The sequence below is a fragment of the Loxodonta africana genome, chromosome X, assembly GCF_030014295.1.
Source record: "Loxodonta africana isolate mLoxAfr1 chromosome X, mLoxAfr1.hap2, whole genome shotgun sequence".
Classification (NCBI taxonomy): Eukaryota; Metazoa; Chordata; class Mammalia; order Proboscidea; family Elephantidae; genus Loxodonta; species Loxodonta africana.
In genome coordinates this window covers 26763378-26782285 of record NC_087369.1, presented here as the reverse complement: position 1 = coordinate 26782285, position 18908 = coordinate 26763378, and the positions used below count along the sequence as shown (strand labels likewise).

Genomic DNA, 18908 nt, shown 5'->3' with positions numbered 1-18908 from the left:
CTTTGAGGACTAAGGTGCGCCTGATCTAAGCCATGGTATTTTCAATCGCCTCGTATGCATGCAAAAGCTGGTCAATGAATAAGGAGGACCAAAGAACTGATGCATTTGAATTGTGACACTGGCAAAGAATATTAAATGTATCGTGGACTGCCAGAAGAATGAACAAATCTGTTTTGGAAAAGTACAGCCAGAATGCTCCTTAGAAGCAAGGATGTCAAGACTACGTCTCACATACTTTGGACATGTTGTCAGGAGGGATCAGCCTCTGGAGAAGGACGTCATGCTTGGTAAAACAGAGGGTCAGAGAAAAAGAGGAAGACCCTCAACAAGATGGACTGACACAGCGGCTGCAACAATGGGCTCGAACATAGCAACAATTGTGAGGATGGCACAGGACCGGGCAGTGTTTCGTTCTGTTGTGCATAGGGTCTCTATGAGTCAGAACCAACTTGACCGCACCTAACAACAATATACATCCACTAGATTGTCCTTGCTGCACATTGCTGTTCAGAAGCCACTGCTCTGCTCATCCTCTTGCAGAAACATTTCTGCTTTCAAGGTCATGTTATCTGGATCTACTTCCTTGTGCCTTGACCAACTCCCTCACATTGAATGAGAACTTACAGTCCTCCTCTCAACCCTCACATAATCCTTACAACTATGCTGCAACGAAGGAATTATCCCCATTTCACAGACATGGAAACTGAGGCACAGAGAGGTAAGTAACTTAGTCAAGGCCACACAGCTAGAAATGGAAGATGTGGGATCAAATCCAGGCCTGACTGACTCTAAAATTTGAACCTCTAACCACTCTGCTCTACTATACCATGGGTATGCAAATAACTAGGTAAGAAAAAAATGAGAACGTACAATGTATTAAGGTAGCCTAACAAGAGCAAGTAAGTCTGGAGAAACTGAGTAATGCCTGAATCAAAATGGGTTCAGCAGGAAACAGCTCTCAAATCATCATCATGACAACTGTGGCATGAAAAATAAAGGCATAAATCTCAAAATATTTTCCAGGTAGACTCTATTGCACAGAAACATTTTACATAAAACCCAAAGATGCTGACAAATTAGAGGGGTTGTGGCACATTTTAGAAACGGGAACATTCATAGCAATGTCCACAGCATGGGATGAAGCCAAAAAAGTTTTCTGATGAGGCAACATGCTCATTTTATTCATAAGCTTTAAGTGAAATAAGGTGTCAAGCACTGAGCAGTGTCAGCTTTAGGAAGTGAAGGTGCTGCCTGCAAAAACCAGTAAAACCTCCATCAGTGAAAAAAGTTAGTGAAATGAAAAGAATATGAGTTTTAAAAGAGTCAGACAGGCCTGGGTTCAAATTCTAGTTCTCCCCCTTACTAGGTACATGATCTTGAATGTGTTACATACCCATGTGAGAATGCCTGTAAAATAAAATTGAAGTTGTCGTGAGGAGTAACTAATGCATAAAGCACTTAGCCCAATGCCTCCTTATACATTCAAAGTCAGCTCCCTTCCATTTTTTCCTTTTCGTCTTCTTCCTGAATGGCAACACTCAATGATTTCTGAACCCTGCAACTCTGCTTTAAGGGCTATCGCTTCAGAAATGCAACGTGGAAGTTACATGGATGTGGTGTGTCTCTGTTCACTGTTCCTAAATTCTAACAGCTCATTTTAAAAGCTACCAGGGGCTTTTACCAATAAAATGTTGGAGTCAAATGAAAAGATGTTTAGTGCTAAAGTTAAAATGTCCTGATGCCCTCTTGTAAGACAACCAATTCCCATTCAGAAAAAGCATAGTGTGTGCTTTGGTAGCTACTCCATATGAAAAAGCCAGATAGAGAAGTAAGATTTTGAAAATGATTATTACCCCAAGCTTTGGCATGTTGAATCGCTTCAGTCGACCTATCTTGGACCAGTGAGGAACTTTGCACACGTTAATTCTCTGCAGGAGCACTTGCAGATCAAACCCATAAATATTATGACCCTGGTCAGAAAAAGACGGCAGCCAATAACGTTATAACAAACGCAAATTAGAGGATTTATCTTCATATGCATAGAATTTCTTTGCCCTTTCTTTTTCTGGTCTCTAATTGATGGCATTGTGAGCTTACCTCCAATTGGGGGTCCTTTCTTCTTCAGGAATTTATTCATCAGCAGCATTCATTAGCCTTGACATTAACAAGGCTGCTAAGCAGATTGCTGGAATAAACTTTATTTCATCCTAATTGATGCAAGGTTCATAGGATGTCTCTTAATTTGCAGCTCATGCGTCACAGTCTCAGAGACAAATGCAAATTTAATGCCCCATACTTTTTATGCGATCGGTAAAAGCCATATTCAAACAACACCACTTTGCTTTCTTAAAAACAGAGAACCCACCAGTGTCGTGTGACAGTTTACATAAGACTTCTTAAAAAACTCAAGAACTGCATCTAGTTTCTTCTTGAAGAATTGAGTTCAAACATAACTGATTTAGTCCCTTAATGAATGTGCAACAAAATATACACCACTCAATAGTTAAAAAAAGAAACTTGATAAAAACAAGGAAACAAAAGTACATGGAGTAGAAAATAGCCCCCAAATGTAACATTTTTCATTTCTATAATGATAATTTCCATTCTGTGAATAACATGGTTCCCATGCCTATAATGATTTTAAACAATCAATTTTAAAATAAATCAGATCAATGGATTTATTTGTTATTAATTTTAATTAAAAATATATACCACCACTCCTAGGTATATGGCCAAAAGACTTGAAAGGACAGATATCTATACACCAGTGTTCACTGCAGTATTATTCATAGTACCCAAAAAGTGGAAACAACCAAAATGCCAATCAACAGATAAATGGATAAACAAAAGATGGTATATATTCCTACAAGGGAGTATTACGCAGCTATAAAGAGAAATTAAGTTCTGATACATGCTACAACATGGGTAAACTTTTGAAAGCTTTATGCTAAGTGAAATAAGTCAGACACAAAAGGACAACAATTACACAATCCCACTTATATGAAATATCTAAATAGGCAAATGTATAGAGACCAAAGTTTACTAGTGGCGGTCAGGGGCTAAGGGAAGAGAGGAGTTATTGCTTAAGGGATACTAAGTTTCTGTTTGGGGTGAGGAAAATGTTTTGGAAATAGTGGTGATAAATGTACAACATGGTGAATGTAATTAATATCACTGAATTGTACACTTAAAAGTGGTAAAAATAGCAATGTTCTGTAATATATACATTTATAATAAAATTTAAAAATAAACAAATATTCATATATATGTGTGTGTATATATATATTTTGGAAAACCTGGTGGCGTAGTGGTTAAGTGCTACAGATGCTAACCAAAAGGTCAGGAGTTCGAATTCACCAGGCGCTCCTTGGAAACTCTATGGGGCAGTTCTACTCTGTCCTATGGGGTCACTGTGAGTTGGAATCGACTCAACGGCAACGGGTTTGGTTTGGTTTTCTTAAATAAATATTTAACATATATACTAAATAAATTTAATACAATATAAAAGATTATCCTAAAATACACAAATATATCTAAAAGACTCAAAGGACATGATGAAATCTTATTTCCAAATTATCATGCCTGGGATTAGGGACTCAAGCCCCCATCAGGATTCTCTTTTACATCTGTTTGGATTTCTCACACACAAAACTGGCTCTCACACCCTAAGCCAGGCCAGGTATCCTAGGCACCATAGCACCTCCTTGGGGTTCAAGACAGGCTGTTACTAGAGGCTCGGTGAAGGCCTGGTGTTGGGCCAGAGCACCAAGCAGAACTCTACGGACAGAAGCTTCCTGGCACTTCGTAGATGGGTCCCGAAACATCAGGAAGTGAGTACAGACATTGATGATACCAGTCCCTAGGCCCTCCGGGTCTTTAGCTATACTATCATCACCAGATAAGGTATCCAAGAGCAAAAGCGAACACAGAGAAGGATATGGCAAAATCTTTTTGCAAGGCCTCAATGTAACAAAATTACTAATACTACATTCAAAATATAGGTATTTATAGCCTACCTTCCTCAAAAAAAAAAAAAACTCTAATTGGATCCATTAATTGGATCCATTAACCCAGAAAAGAGACAAAAGGAAAAATTCTTATCAAGCAACCTACAAACTAAGGAAAGCCAGTGAAAATATAAAGCAACATGTTGCTTTATGACTCTTAGGAACTGGAGCAAAGATAACACTCAATGAATTATTAGTTGTCACTGTCTGGTGTAAGCACTGAGAAATGTTCCTTGCCCTGCGCTCTCAAAGGAATATGTCATAGGGTTTCACTGAGCTCATAAAGTTTAAATACTTACAGTTTCGTGATTTGCACCAAACCAAGGGAATTAACTCCTGTGACCAGTATACAACTGTGCCATAAAGCCAAAATTTTGGAGGCACTAACAGTTTACACAAGTTGCTTCTGTATATGCGGCTTTCTAAGTGTAAATGAACTGCAGTATCCCAAACTTCTACAATAATTCACAGGTTGCTTTTATATTAGAGAAAAAAAAAACTTTTTCAGTGGGTTGGGATTTCTTTTTCCATTAGCAAAAAATACAGCGATATCCTTCCATTTCATCCTGCAAAGATTCCTGACTGCTCGAAAGTACCAATAAAGTCACACGAAAGAGAACTAAGAAATGAACAGCTTCCCCACAACATGATCAAGCATCTACTCACCACAATGACATCAGGATCAATTTTGTGAACCTTTGCAAGGAAGAACCCTAGCAGCGTTCTTTCTGTTGCAGCAACCTCAACCTTCACATTCTGTTAGATAAAAACATTCCAGTCACTTACTCTTTCCTCGCAGGTGCTGTACCTGGGCTCTTTTTGAACTGGGGTAAGATTTCTTAGGGTTAAAAGAAACCATCCATTTGAAATCTACAGAAACTAAATGCAGCAGTGAAATTCCTCATTCTAGGTTTCACAGTAATAATTGCACTAAGTCTCTAAGGAGCTCATTCTAGTAATAAGCACGTGAATGAAGCAAAATTGTAAGTGCTGAGCAATATCAAGGGTAGGAATGTCCCATAGGAATGTCCCTCCAAAGGGACACGCTTGTGCATCTGGACACGCTTTATAACATATGAATCAGAGCACCCATCAAAAATATTACTTTCCTATATAACCCCTGGTAGATTTGTTCATCTATTTACCCCACAAAGAAATGCCAAGGATTGCAGAAATTAATCTCAAACAGTGGTTCGAGATCCTATAAATAAGAAGCTAGATGATAAATATACACTTAAGAATTACAAGTGTCTTAAGTATAAATAAAATGCATCCTCATACAAAATGCTTCCACTTGGATTACTGAATATAAATCAGGTATTCAAAAAGTTCACTCTTATAAATGGAAGTCGATGGCTCTATGTGTTTTACCATTAACTTGGTGTAAAAAAAGATCAATTTGATTCTGATGGACTTTTCCTAGGTTATTTTATTTGGATCGGAAACTCAGGGCACATCATAAATAATAACCTGATCCAATGGCTCCCCTAGGCTATTAGGATTCTCAAGCCAACTGAAAGTAAGTGGAAACTGAGAAAGTCGCTAACTTTTAATTTTGTCATGTAAGACTATTAAAAAAAACTACAAATTTACCAACGCCATCATTTCATAAAAGAAACAACATACTCTTCTAAAGAAGTTCTTGACACTGAATATACTTACTTTTGTGAAAAACTCACTACATTACACTATTTTTTCTTTCCATTTAATCAAGGACCTGTGAAAACTTCATGGAGTATACTGGGAGTTTAGAGATCACTGATCAAATTTGGCCAGCCCACGTCAATCTTTCCAGTACATGTCCCTTTAATATCCACAATATTCCCCACTTCACTTGGCTTCCTTCAAGCTAAGGTGGGGCTCTACCCAAAACAGTAATCACGTGATCATGCACTTTGCAAAAGCTTCCAATTAAGCTATCTGAAGGAGGGGATGAGTCTATATCCATCTACTGAAATAGTGTAGAATCTCATTAATTTCAGGTAATGAAAGATTAAACATTGTTAAACAATGTTTCTAACTTAATAGTTCCAGTACATTTTTGAACGGGTTACTACCATAGCCCAATCTAGAGACAACAGATTTAATAAAATAACACATAAAATAACCTATTTCTACTAGCTCATACCATCATCCTTTTTCTCTTTCCAAACAAATAAATGCTTCAAATTTAAAAGGAATAAATAACAAGTTCTTTACCTTTTTCTTAATGACTTCTTGGAAAGCAAGTGGAAAAATACAGTCCATTGGTTTAGACACAACTGTGAGAAGGAAAAAATAAAGATTCCAACACCCATCTTAGTCCAATTTCTGGTACACATACACTGCATCATTTCCAATTTAAAATGATCTTAAACTTAAATAAATTCCTCCCAATCCCTAAAGGGTTGACGGTCAAGTATTTACACTGGTCAGGTCATTGGCCCTCAAAAGAACAGGCAAGCACAGAACCCAATGTTCCTACAACTGTTAAAACTGTTTGACAAAACATTTGCCATTTATCTACGTCAGAATGGAAAATGTATAGAAGTCTTTCCCAAAGAACCCCTCCCCCAACCTTCAACCAGCATATGACGGAAGAATTCAGTCTAACCTTCTCAAAATTAGAAAAGTAAAGCTGACCAAAGCTTCCCTACTACACTATGAAGTTCCTTGCCCTCATGTCAACCATTCACACAGTGACATACACAGAGAAGGTGAATAAATGCATGCTGAAATGCGCTAATGACTGCTCTATAAGGCACAGAAGCAAGAATGGATTAAGTACCTCTCCATGTACTTTTCAGGCTATTCTCATCATCATTATGTTGCATGTATTCCACCCCACCTACGGGATAAAACTTCACCGCAATAATCCAGTACACTCCCTTCCCTGCGCATTTCCTAGTCCTACTTTCCTAAAATCCAAGGGAGATGCTGCCCAAGCTCATCTCTGGTTCTGGACTAGAAAAGATCCAAGGAAGCATAACAGGGCAAAAGTATTATTATTCCTTCCTTTTACTACCAAATACATATTTAACTGGCTAAGCACTCAACACGGACTATGTCAGAACCCACCTTGGAGACTGACTCATGCAGAATTCTATAGAATAGCTTCATACACTGAATTTTACACATAGCATGGCCCAACTCCAATCTGCTATCACTGTAACTCCTTCCAAACTAGGTAACTACTCACTGATGCCTTGGCATCTTGTCTCTTCACACAGAAAATTGTGGCTAGGCTGCTATGGTGGGCCTTTAGAATTTTATCATGAAAAGAAAATAGTTAAAGCATAAATTTCACCCAGGAAAAAGCTCCTCTGTAATGCTCAATTCCAAAAGAGTAACCACTGGGACAGAAAAAAGGTATTATCAAACTGCCGCCTCCTGCTCCTAAAACAAAATAAGCCAGCTGGATAGGAGGCAACCAATCCAACAAAACTTCATTTCCACAGCTGAAAAAAAACTTCTTTAACAATACACGCTAACTACTCTTAATTTTTTTTAAAAAAACAACTTACTGATCCAACAGCTGGAGATAAAATAAGAAAACTAAAATCAAGTCACTAGTAAACCAGCTTACAAAAATACATACCACAGAAATGTGACTGAAAGGGAGGCTGTGGGGGTGCTTTATCTAATGCAAAACTGTGATGGACCAACACTGCCATAGCGATAATCTGCAACGAAAGCAGGGAAAAAATCACTTATCACATGTCCACTACGTATTATTCTGCATTCTCACCAAAACCGCCCAGAATATTACCAGACATTTATTTTAGAACATATGAACACATTTTACCTTTTTGTTATGAAAATATTTCAACATACAAAAAAAGTAGAGAGAACAGTAAACTCTCATATAGCCATCATTCAGCTCCAATGGTCACCGCATCTAAAATCCTGAACACTTCCCACCTCTCCCCAGATTACTCCGAAGCAAAACCCCAAAATACTTCAGCATCAGTCTCTAAAACATGGTTTCTAAACCTCAGCACTACTGATATTTGGAGCCGGATAATTCTTTGTTTGGGGGAGGGGGGTGTCCTGTGCATTGTAGGATGTTTAGCAGCTTCCTGGCCTCCATCTACTAGATGCCAGTAGCACTCCCCATTCCCTTGCAGTCGTGACAGTCAAAACCATCTCCAGACATTGCCAAATGTCCCTCGGGGAGCAAAATCTCCCCTTCGCCGGCTGAGGAGCCCCTGGGTGGTACAAATGGTTAAGCGCTGGACCACTAACTGAAAGGCTGGTGGTTTGAACCCACCCAGAGGTACTTCAGAATCGACTCCATGGTAACAACAATAAAGATAATGGTATTTTAACTATATATATAAAATATCACAATGTGATCATCCACCTAATATAATTAACAGTAATTCCTTATTATTATTAAATATCCAGGCAAGATTCATGTTTTCTCAACTGTGTCAATTTTATTCACCAAATAAGGACCATACTTTGCAATTGGTTGATACGCAAAACTACAGGTACAACCCCTGCCCACCTATTATTTCCCAACCATTTATTTGAAGAACCTGAGTCATTTGTCCTGTAGAACGCCCCACAGTATAGATTCTGCTGCTTGTATCCCAATGTGTCATTTAACATGTTCCTCTGTCTCTGTATCGCCTGTAAATACAGTTAGATCTGAAGGCTTGATCAAAATTAGGTTCAGTTTTTTTGGTACGAATACTTTAGACATGGAATTGATTACTTCTATCAATGGTATTAGCAGCCACTGATGATCACTGCCTAGATCCATTATTTCACTGGATTCACTGGATTGCAAAATAGTAACATTCAATTTTTCCTTCATTATTTATTAACTGGAAACCTGTAAAGAAAAACTTGCCTCCATGAATTATTTGGTTACCTGAGATACAATATGTACTAGGAAAATGCTTTGATTCAATCCCTTTATTTACCAATTTTCAAAATAATGAGTTGGTTCCCTAGCTTCCTTCACAGGTGACCAATGTGTTGTTGCTATTGTTTGCAGTGTCATTGTGGACTCATGGATTTGATGTGTAAAAAAGTTCAACTGGAAGTTAACCAAGCCTTTAGAGCCAACTTACAGTATACAGGAATATGAAGGACAGAGCAGGGGTCAGCACACTTCTTCTATAAAGGCCAAGATAGAAAATACTTCAGCCTTTGCAAGCCATATGGTTTCTGTCATGACGATTCAACTCTGCTGTTGTAGTGTAAAAGCAGCCACAGACAGTACATAAACGAGTAGATATGGCTGTGTGCCACCAAAATTTTATTTACAAAAACAGGTGGTGGGCTGGATTTGGCCCACTGTCCACAGTTTGCTGATCCCTAGTATAGAGGAAGAAGTTCAGTGGCACCGCAAGGAAGCAAACAAATACAGAATGGGGAACATTCTACAAGACAGTGGACAGTGATTCTTCAACAAGACAATGTCACTGAAAAAAACTGGAAGGGGGTAGGAGAGAGCTGCTCCCATTTCAAAGAAATTCAGAGACATAAAAACTAAATGCAATGTGTGAATCTTATATGAATCCGAATTCAAATAAACCAACTATTAAAAGATATTTCTGAGAAAAGGATCACATGAACATGGACTGTGTATTTTAGATAATATCAAGAAATCACTGTTAATTTTATTAGATATGATAATGGTATAATAATTATATAAGAAAGTATGCATGTTTTCAAAGATGCATACCAAAGTATACAGGGGTAAAATGACACAATGTCTGAGATTAGCTTTAAAATACTCAGGAGAAAAGAAAAGGGGAAAGAGGGGTGCAAGCGTGGCAAAATTTCGGCTAGCTGCTGAGTATGAGTGATGAATAGATGGAAGTTCGTTTTGTTATTCTATGTCCATTCGAAGTTTTCCAAAAAAAACTTTTTAAAACAAAAAATAAGAAGTCCAGCAATTTAACTCTTAAAAAAAAAATCCAACACCACACTGAATTCATTCTCCAAAATGGAGTTTGGAAACAGTGAATTAGTATTCTTTCCCCTCCAGAAAGAATAACTTTCACTTGCAGAAAAGCTGTACAAGTTCAGGTAAGGATTGCATCCACAAGCATAGGTACAAAATCTATCCTATTTCCTCGCCTCATTTTTTTTTTAAGGTAGGACATATTTTTATCTCCAAAATCCAATCAAGCCTTCAAGCAAGGAGAAAGCTTGTTGTGAGGTCCTCACCTCGTTCTGATGTGTCTTTGCATGCTGCATCGTCTTCATGCTGAAAGACATAACCACAAGTGGAGGAGGGGCAACATCTTTAATTACATTCACCAGTTCCGGCTTCAAAGCCATTGTTTCAACTTTACACCAACTGACTGGCTGATTCAAGAGCTCTGGAAGAGAACAGACGTAATATATTAATAGCTATTTACTGAAAAAGAAAAAGTAGCCCTGGTGGTGCAGTGGTTAAGTGCTCAGCTGCTAACCAAACGGTTGGAAGTTCGAACCCATCACCCACTCCACGGGAGAAATATGGCAGTCTGCTTCCTCAAAGATTTCCAGTCTTGGAAACCCTATGGGGCAGTTCTACTCTGCCCCACAGAGTCGCTATGAGTCGGAACCGACTCAATAGTAATGGGTTGTGTTTTTTACGGTTAAGTACGATATTCTTCAATCCTGTACATGTACATATGTTCAAAGAATCCAGGATCCCAAACAGGTTAAAAAAAACCACTGTCTTAGAGGAATCATAAAACATTTTAAAGAGGATTCAAGAAGATAAAACAAAGTATCATAAATGCAAATACTGAAAAAACATCAGGTAACAGGCCAAACGAGCACTATCCACATTGGGCATGAAGCTCTCCCTCCTTTAAAGGCCAGCAGTTCACTATGTAGAACAGTTGGGCCACATTAGCCAGGGCAGAGGTACGTACAAACAAAACAGCACACTGAAGGGTTCACCCCCAACGGCCGCTTGGGCCAACTGAGGCCTCCTTCAGATTAAACTGAGGTATTAGAGGAATAAGGTGATTCCAAATGTATTCCCTATACTCACCCAAGGAAATCCTTGAAGAGACAAACATAAAAAAGGAAGTGGGCAGACTGAAATAAATAGACCAAATCTCCTAACTTCTCTTTTAAAAACTACATTTATTAGCAACCACCTTAACATTCTGAGTAAATTCTTGCTTACGTGGATTTTTTACTTCAAGCCAACAAGGTCCTTTGATCTTTCTGTTCATCAAGAACAGTTCCAAGCTAGATGTGTTGGTCCCGAATACATGAGAAAAAGTTTCTCCTTTCAAATCCTGAGGAAGCTGTGGTGATTCAGCCTGAAAAAGGAACAAAAAACCTTTTTTGTTTAGAACTCTTACTTCACATTTTCCAAAGTCTGTCTCTGAAATAAACAAAAGCCTCTCTATGAAGCATCAGAAGAAATCCCTCTGATACATATGAAATGTAATTTGCCACAAATGAAATCCAAAACAATTCACAGTAGGTAACAAAAACAATTCACGATGACAAAATAATCCATCTTGAAGACACCCATTAAAAGAAAATTAGGCCAAGAAGCTTCCCCAAAGAGAATTTCTGACCAGAGCTGTACACGCCTTACTGACAAAGAATTGCCAAGTAAGTGCCACTCCATTAGAAGAAAGAAAGCAATAGAGTGGGATGCATTCAAAATGCTTCTGTGGTAGTTTTTAGCACCACTGTCAGAAACATTTTTGAAGTTTCCCTTTTCCATCACTGTGGGATCAGAACACTGGAACAGAGGTAAAAAGAGGTTAAGGTCCAGTTAATTGACATGCCATGGCAATGACCTTGCCAATCACAGGAGAAAGAGCAGCACTATGGCGATGCTACTGACACTCCTCTCTCACCTTTTCCACTGCTCACAAGAGACACTTCAACAGATAATGATATTCAATTCCATCATGTGGCATGCATTCCACTTGACAGTCCTGCTGTTTCAACTTATATATTTAAAGATGCCCACTTGAAAGCAGAGGAAGGCAACAGAATTTGTAGTCTATGTACTTAAATGAATTTTATCCATTTCAATTATTCATTACTGTAAGACCACCTGAATGAACTGTGGGCTTGAGAGCCCTGCCAATACTTCTAGTTGAAAGTTTAAAAACAGAGAAATGTCATTCTCAACCCAAAACCAGTAATTTTCTGTGTTTGACTTACCGAGTATCTAACTTCCAAGTACTCAGATTTTTCTGGAACATCAGGTATCTCAAAAGCATAGTTCTTCTCCACTATCTGGGTAGGTAGATATTTAAAATTCGCAAAGACAAAAACTTTTCACAAATTAAATTGACCAGTATTATTTAATCATTACAAATGTAGTGTCCTTATGGAACACAAAGATAAATAAAGCCAAAAAGCATCCTTTTCCCTTTCAACTGGGACTAAAACACCCAGTGACTTATCTTGGACACTACAGAACCCAGAAATAATTTACATTCAAGAGTGGCAATAACAGATTAAAATTTTTAACAATGTTAATGTATTAAATCATTTGCTACTATTTCATACGTGACATTAAGCAACTCTTATCTTCCTGGAAAAATAAGAAATAATTAACATTATGATTATTGTTCATATTCACTGAGTGCCTGCTATATGCCAAGGACTGTTCTAATCACTTCATGTGAATTAACTGAATTAACCCTTCCAACAATTCTTGAAATAGGCACATTTTTTTCAGATAAAGAAACAGGCAGAGAGTGGTCCCTCAGCACTCATCCAAGGTCAGACACTAGTGAGTGGAAGGGCTAGCGCTCACAGCACAAGCAGTCTGGCCTGGCACCTATGCTCTTCATTAGAGTTTTAAAGACGTGCTCAATCAGCCAAATGAAAACTCAGTGAGTTAAGACTGTTAACCTTCTCTTCGGCAACTTGATGCTCCCTTCGTTATAATCACTATTAACAGTCAGTATGTTCAGAGGGCTTCAGCCCCCATAATTAGGGCCAAAGGCATCAACTATCTCACTAAAACCAAGACAATTTATCTTATATAGCGTACAAAAAAAAGATTTTTATTCCATCAGAAATAGCCTCATCGACCCTGACTTTTAAAGATAAAACCTTACTTTAACTTTCTACCAAGATAACTTGGCAATAACTAATATAAACAACATCAGAACAGTTTCTTCTCCATTTCAGAATAAGAGCACAAGACCTGCTGTAAGCATTGGAGGCAACTCATTTGCCATGAGTTATCTTCCTATTCCAATGAACATTATTTTACAAGCAGTTTAGAGAGAAAGAAAAAAGTTTTACAATCATCTAATACACTGTTTTTAACACTTATACCAACAAATTTTCATTCAGTGAACAATAGCCATGCAGAAGGCATTTTGCACAAAGTAGATATTCAATAACAATTTGCTAAATCAGGAAATGAACAACTAATAAATGAGGTTGGAAAAAGTTTATCGGCAAATACAAACCTTGGACTTGAACTTCATTAATTTATATTTTGTTGCTATTTTCTCATCAAATTCGTCATAAACATCCTTCATTGTAACTGGAGTTCCGGTTTCTTTCCCCGTATTTAGATCAATTTTCTGTTCTCCCACGGAGAGGGAAGTGAAGGGGGGAAAAAGTGTCTGTACATAAGATCTTCTCAACCACCAAAAATCTAAGTCTAAATCAATTTCCATGCTCAACTGTTTAAATATTTATAAAGCACGGTCTTATAGGTAAGTTCAAAGATATACACAGACCCAAAAAATGTACTAAGGCCAAACCCAATGCCTAACTCCTCCCAGTGGCATCACAAAAGCAAATCAGAGAGATAAAGACTAACAGTCCTACGAAATGGGAGAATAACTACCGTAAAACTCCTGACCAAGAAGCTCCACAGTTTAATTTAGATGGGGAAAGGACAGGGTTGGGAGGGGAGGGGGGATGTTAAGTCCCAGTAAAGGAGGAGCAAATGGCATTGACTTTGTTCAGTGGCCATGGAGGGAATGGTACTGCGGCCTACGCAGCACAAGTGTGAAAACTGGGCCAAACGCCATGTCACATTTTAGAGTCATAGCCTCTCAACCCCAACTATGGAAATGAGGGGTAGTGGAAAAGGCAGCATTATGTAGTAAAACTCAAGACGCTTTTATACTCTAACAAGTTGAAAAACTGAGTTTTCATTTCTCTAGCTTTTCTCCACCTCTAACAGAGCTGCTACAGGAGCCCTGGGGGCACCGTGGTCAAAGCGCTCAGTTGCTAAGCGAAAAGTCGGCGATTTGAATCCACCAGCCGCTCTGCAGGAGAAAGACATGGCAGTCTGCTTCTGTAAAGATTTACAGCCTTAGAATCCCTATGGGGTAGTTCTACTCTGTCCTATATGGTCACTATTAGTCGGAATCAACTCGACAGCAACGGGTTTTTGGTTTGATAATAGAGCTGCTGACAATCAGTGAAATGGTCATTGGAAAGAATCATCAGGTCTGTGGATGATTCGTATAAGGCTGGTGGAAGAACACAGAATGTGTGGCATATACAATTACTGAGAACCAAAAGCTAACCACTAACCAGTTCACGGGGAAGGAAGTATAGTGTTCGCTCAATGTTTTTCACCATGACACAACAGCTCACATAGGTTTTGGCTGATTCGATCCAAACTTTGCCAAACAGAAATACCACACCTGAAGGAATAAGGGAAAACCATAAGAAAAGAAACATTTCCATTACATCAAATTAAAGAGGTAATATAAAGGCACACTGAACCTGCTTAAACGTTGGTAACTCATTGTTGACACCAAATTTCTACCCGTTGCCCGCTTCCCAGACCAGTTCCTAAGTACTTACGCCATACCACACACACTATCACGGTGGTGAAATCTGTGACCACTGGGAGGACAGGAGACAGAATGATTCTCTACCTTGTATACAAACATTTCCCCCAAAACCAAAATTGCCCAGATTAACAGAAACCGAAAAAGCAAACTACTCTTCAGCAAATCTCATATTTAAACCTCTCACAAGAGCTTACAAATCTGAGAATATAATACTAAATTCCTTATTTACTGATAAAAACTAACATCTGTCTATTTGGATAACTATGGAGCAGCAGTTACTTTTCTATATGTAAAACTGAGTTGGGAAAAAAGTAATTCATCTCATGTATCTTATTCCATATAACATCTCAAATAACTGGAAAAAAAAAGCCCAAACCCATTGCTGTCAAGTCGGTTCTGATTCATAGCAGCCTTAAAGGACAGAGCAGAACTTCCCATAGGGTTTCCAAGGAGTGGCTGGTGGATTCGAGCTGTTGACCTTTTGGTTAGCAGTCATAACTTTTAAGCACTGCACCACCAGGGCTCCATCTCATAATAAACAAAAAAAAACCAAACCCGTTGTTGCCATGGAGTTGATTCCGACTCATAGCGACCCTACAGGACAGAACAGAACTGCCTCAGAGTTTCCAAGGAGCGCCTGGCAGATTCAAACTGCCGACCTTTTGGTTAGCAGCTGTAGCACTTAACCACTACACCACCAGGGTTTCCATCTCATAATAGGGTTCTACTATTATGCCCTATTTCACCCTATCTACCACACAGGCTACTTAAGACATCTGGCTAGGTGCTACTCACAATGCTCCTTACTTAGCCTTACATAAGGCTAAGTAACCAAAGCAATAGACACTCTCCTTTTGAAATCCCTAAGTAATGTATACCACAAAGTAAAAATACTCCTTTCTAGATATCAAGTCATGGCTCATGAAAATGAGCAAAGAGACTCCAAAGATTTGATAGTCAACCCAAGAGATGGCCACTTTGCAAAATCCTGGGCCCCATGAATAATTATAGACAGCAGGAATTCAGCATAGCCAATCAACACAGCCACTTATCTGAGACACTAAGAAAATTCCGGCACATGCAAAGGCTACTGTTCACAAGGGCGATTACCCCCGTTTCACAAGACAGCTCATCAGTGCTTTCTTTTTGTCATTTGTCCTGATAGAAATAAGACCATCTAAGAATTTTCATTTCTGCAGATGATTAAAATTCTTAAAAGAGTTGTGTGATTTTCAGCTGTGGGGAGATGAGGGGAGGTGGGGAAGAGGGGAAGGAAGGACTGTGGGGATGATTAAAAAAGAAGAAAAAAACACTGTAGCTCAGAAAATTAAAAGTCATCCCTCACAACAGTTAAAGATGGAAAAACAAAATTCCATGCAAAGGAAAATAAAGACCCTAATATTGGATTCAAAGATTCAAATAGCTCATTTTACAGTCAAACTAATATCACACTTCATGCAACACATTTGACACTGTTTATGCCTCATTTGCCACAAAAAGATCATGGTAAACAAAGATTACATTCCCCCCAAAGTTACTAGCTGAAACCAGGTGCAGTCAGGATTATTCAACCTTGAAAAAGTCATAATGAAGACAGGATATCTTCCCATATGCAAAGAGTAAGATTCTTTTCATAATTACGGAGCATTCAGCAACAACTGACTTACTTAGAATCTGTAAGAAAGTGAGAAACAATAAAAGGGTCTTTGGGAGTACTTAGTTTATATTAGCAGCATTGATTTCACCAAGGCTCAGTGATCATTACCTGCTATCATGACGAAACTGTTCAACCCTCTAAGATTAAAGGACTTCTTTTTTAACCATCTTATTTAACTCACTGGCATCAATCACAGAGAAAGATGTACCACGGCAGAGGACACAACTTGAGAAGTGCCACAGAACAGCAGAGTGGACCAAGGGTGAGAAGCCTTGAGCTCTGCACTAAAGAGCTGGTCACTTTATCTTTTTGAGCCTCAGTTTCCTCAGTAGTAGAACTCCTGCCTTCCATGCAGGTGTCCCAGGTTTGATTCCCAGCCAAAGCACCTCATGTGCAGCCTCCCCCCGCCTCCCAGTGGAGGCTTGCATGTTGCTGTAATGGTGAACAGGTTTCAGCAGAGATTCCAGACAAAGACACACCAGGAGGAAAGGCCTAGCGAGCTACTTCCAAAAATCAGCCAATGAAAATCTTATGGGTTGCAACCGATCATGGGAATAGCACAAGACCGGGCACCATTTTGTTTTATTGTGCATGGGGGTTGCCATGAGTCAGGGGCCAACTCATGGGCAGCTAACAATGACATAAATGAGTAACTAGGCTGGATGATCTCTGAGGCCTTTCTCCAGCACTAGAAATTTTATTTTACCTTAGCATTTGGATGACAAACCAACAAAAGACTGGTACTCTTTCAACTGTAAAATAGTTCCCGATATTGGTTGAAAAGGCCTATCTATAACTATGGTCAACATCAGGAATTCAACATCAGGAATTCAAAAGTATATATCATAAATTGGTTGTTTTGTAAATAGAGTTTTTCTGCAAGGCCTCAATCATAACACCTATTAATACAGACCAGCACTATCTGATAGTGAGACCTGGTGGTACAGTGCTTAAGAGCTACGGCTACTAACCAAAAAGTCAGCAATCTGAATCTACCAGCTGCTCCTTGGAAACCCTATGGGGCAGTTCTACCCCATCCTACAGGGTCGCTATGAGTCGTAATCGACTTGACTGCAACAAGTTACAACGGGTAACTATCTGAGATAAATTTTCCGCAATGACAGAATTGTTCAGTGTCTGTGCGGTCCAACGTGGTAACTACTAAGACACACGTGGCTCTTGGGCACTTGAAATGTGACTAATGACTAAGAAATCAAATTAAATTTGATTTAATTTTAATTAATGAAATTTAAAGAGCTACATACACGTAGCTAGTGCCTACCATAGTGGACAGTGCAGTTCTAGACTCCTGCCCTGCAAAATGATGCTATTTACTAAGAGCATCAATCAGTAAACAAAAGGTGGCAATAGTAAACTCATTTTCATGCAGGAAAGCAAGAGGGTTGTTGCTTCTTAAGGTTCTAATCCTTGGCAACTGACACTGCCAATCTGATGCTTTTGTGTATTTACGTGGGGAGGGGGGCACCGTCCACTTCGCTACACTGCTACAAGGCTTCAAGAGGTAAATTCAGTAAGAGCAGCAAATGCAACTCTGGTTCTCTGAACCCTTCACATACATCTACAGGACTGCCAATCACTGTGTAGTTTATTTCAACGAACATTTATTGAACACCTACTATGTGCCTGGCATTGTGTTGGATGATGGAAATATAAGATCCCAGCCTTCTTTTGAGGAAAGTAAACCACAGAAATGGCTCATTTTGAAATAACAAGACAAATGCTATGATGAGAATGGAAAAGGGCTCTCAGGCCAGTCTGGAAGTTTGAGAAGAGTTCCAGGAGATGACACCTAAGTGGAATTTTGAAGAACAGGCCAGATAAGGGCATTCTAGTCAGACAAAACATGAGCAAAAAGAAAACAGTATATAAAATAGCAAGGTACATACAAGGAACTACTTCTGGGGCATAAAATTTCTACACAGCAGGTATCAGAAACCTTGCTAAAGGAGCTGAGCTGTAGGCAGTGAGAAGTCGCTGAAGATTTTTTTTTTAATCAGGGAATGATGTGGTCAGAGTTACCCTTCTGATCAATCACTCTGGAAGTAACGATAGCTGGAAGATCAATTAGTAGGCTGGCCAATGTTTTGGGTAGGCAAGAGGGGGTCAGGGGTTTCACAATGATGGTAGCGAAAGAGAAAGAGAAGGTAGGTCGTCTACTTTAGGAGGAGAAAACTGACAAGATTTCATGAGGGAAGTGAGGGAAAGGGAGTATCGAGCATGGCTCCCAGGTTTCTGGCTTGGATGGGACCCGAGATGGACTACAGCACTGAGCAAGAAGAGCAAAGCACAAGGAGCAGCATCAGTACGGGTAGGCCCACCATGCTGTATAGCTCCAGGGAGCACCAGTCACACTGCTGGGCTCCAGGGAGGCCATGTGAAAACGGTGTCCCCTGAAGTTGTACAGTGGGACAGCCCTGGGTCTGGGCAATGCATGGGAAATAATTTGCTCAGCCTCAAGTAACCATACTTGTCAGTCTA

General features: G+C 39.2%; 1 protein-coding gene across 1 annotated transcript in view; it reads right to left on the bottom strand.

The window, feature by feature from the left end:
- The window catches only part of POLA1 (DNA polymerase alpha 1, catalytic subunit), a 318421-nt gene that overhangs the window by 275910 nt on the left and 23603 nt on the right, over nucleotides 1-18908 (bottom strand). The window contains exons 11-19 of the mRNA XM_010595733.3: nucleotides 14487-14599; nucleotides 13403-13519; nucleotides 12135-12209; nucleotides 11131-11269; nucleotides 10173-10327; nucleotides 7585-7669; nucleotides 6207-6268; nucleotides 4674-4763; nucleotides 1854-1970 (exon numbers count right to left, since the gene is read on the bottom strand). Coding sequence (XP_010594035.1) covers nucleotides 1854-1970; nucleotides 4674-4763; nucleotides 6207-6268; nucleotides 7585-7669; nucleotides 10173-10327; nucleotides 11131-11269; nucleotides 12135-12209; nucleotides 13403-13519; nucleotides 14487-14599 — 953 coding nt within the window. The remainder of the gene's footprint in view (nucleotides 1-1853; nucleotides 1971-4673; nucleotides 4764-6206; nucleotides 6269-7584; nucleotides 7670-10172; nucleotides 10328-11130; nucleotides 11270-12134; nucleotides 12210-13402; nucleotides 13520-14486; nucleotides 14600-18908) is intronic.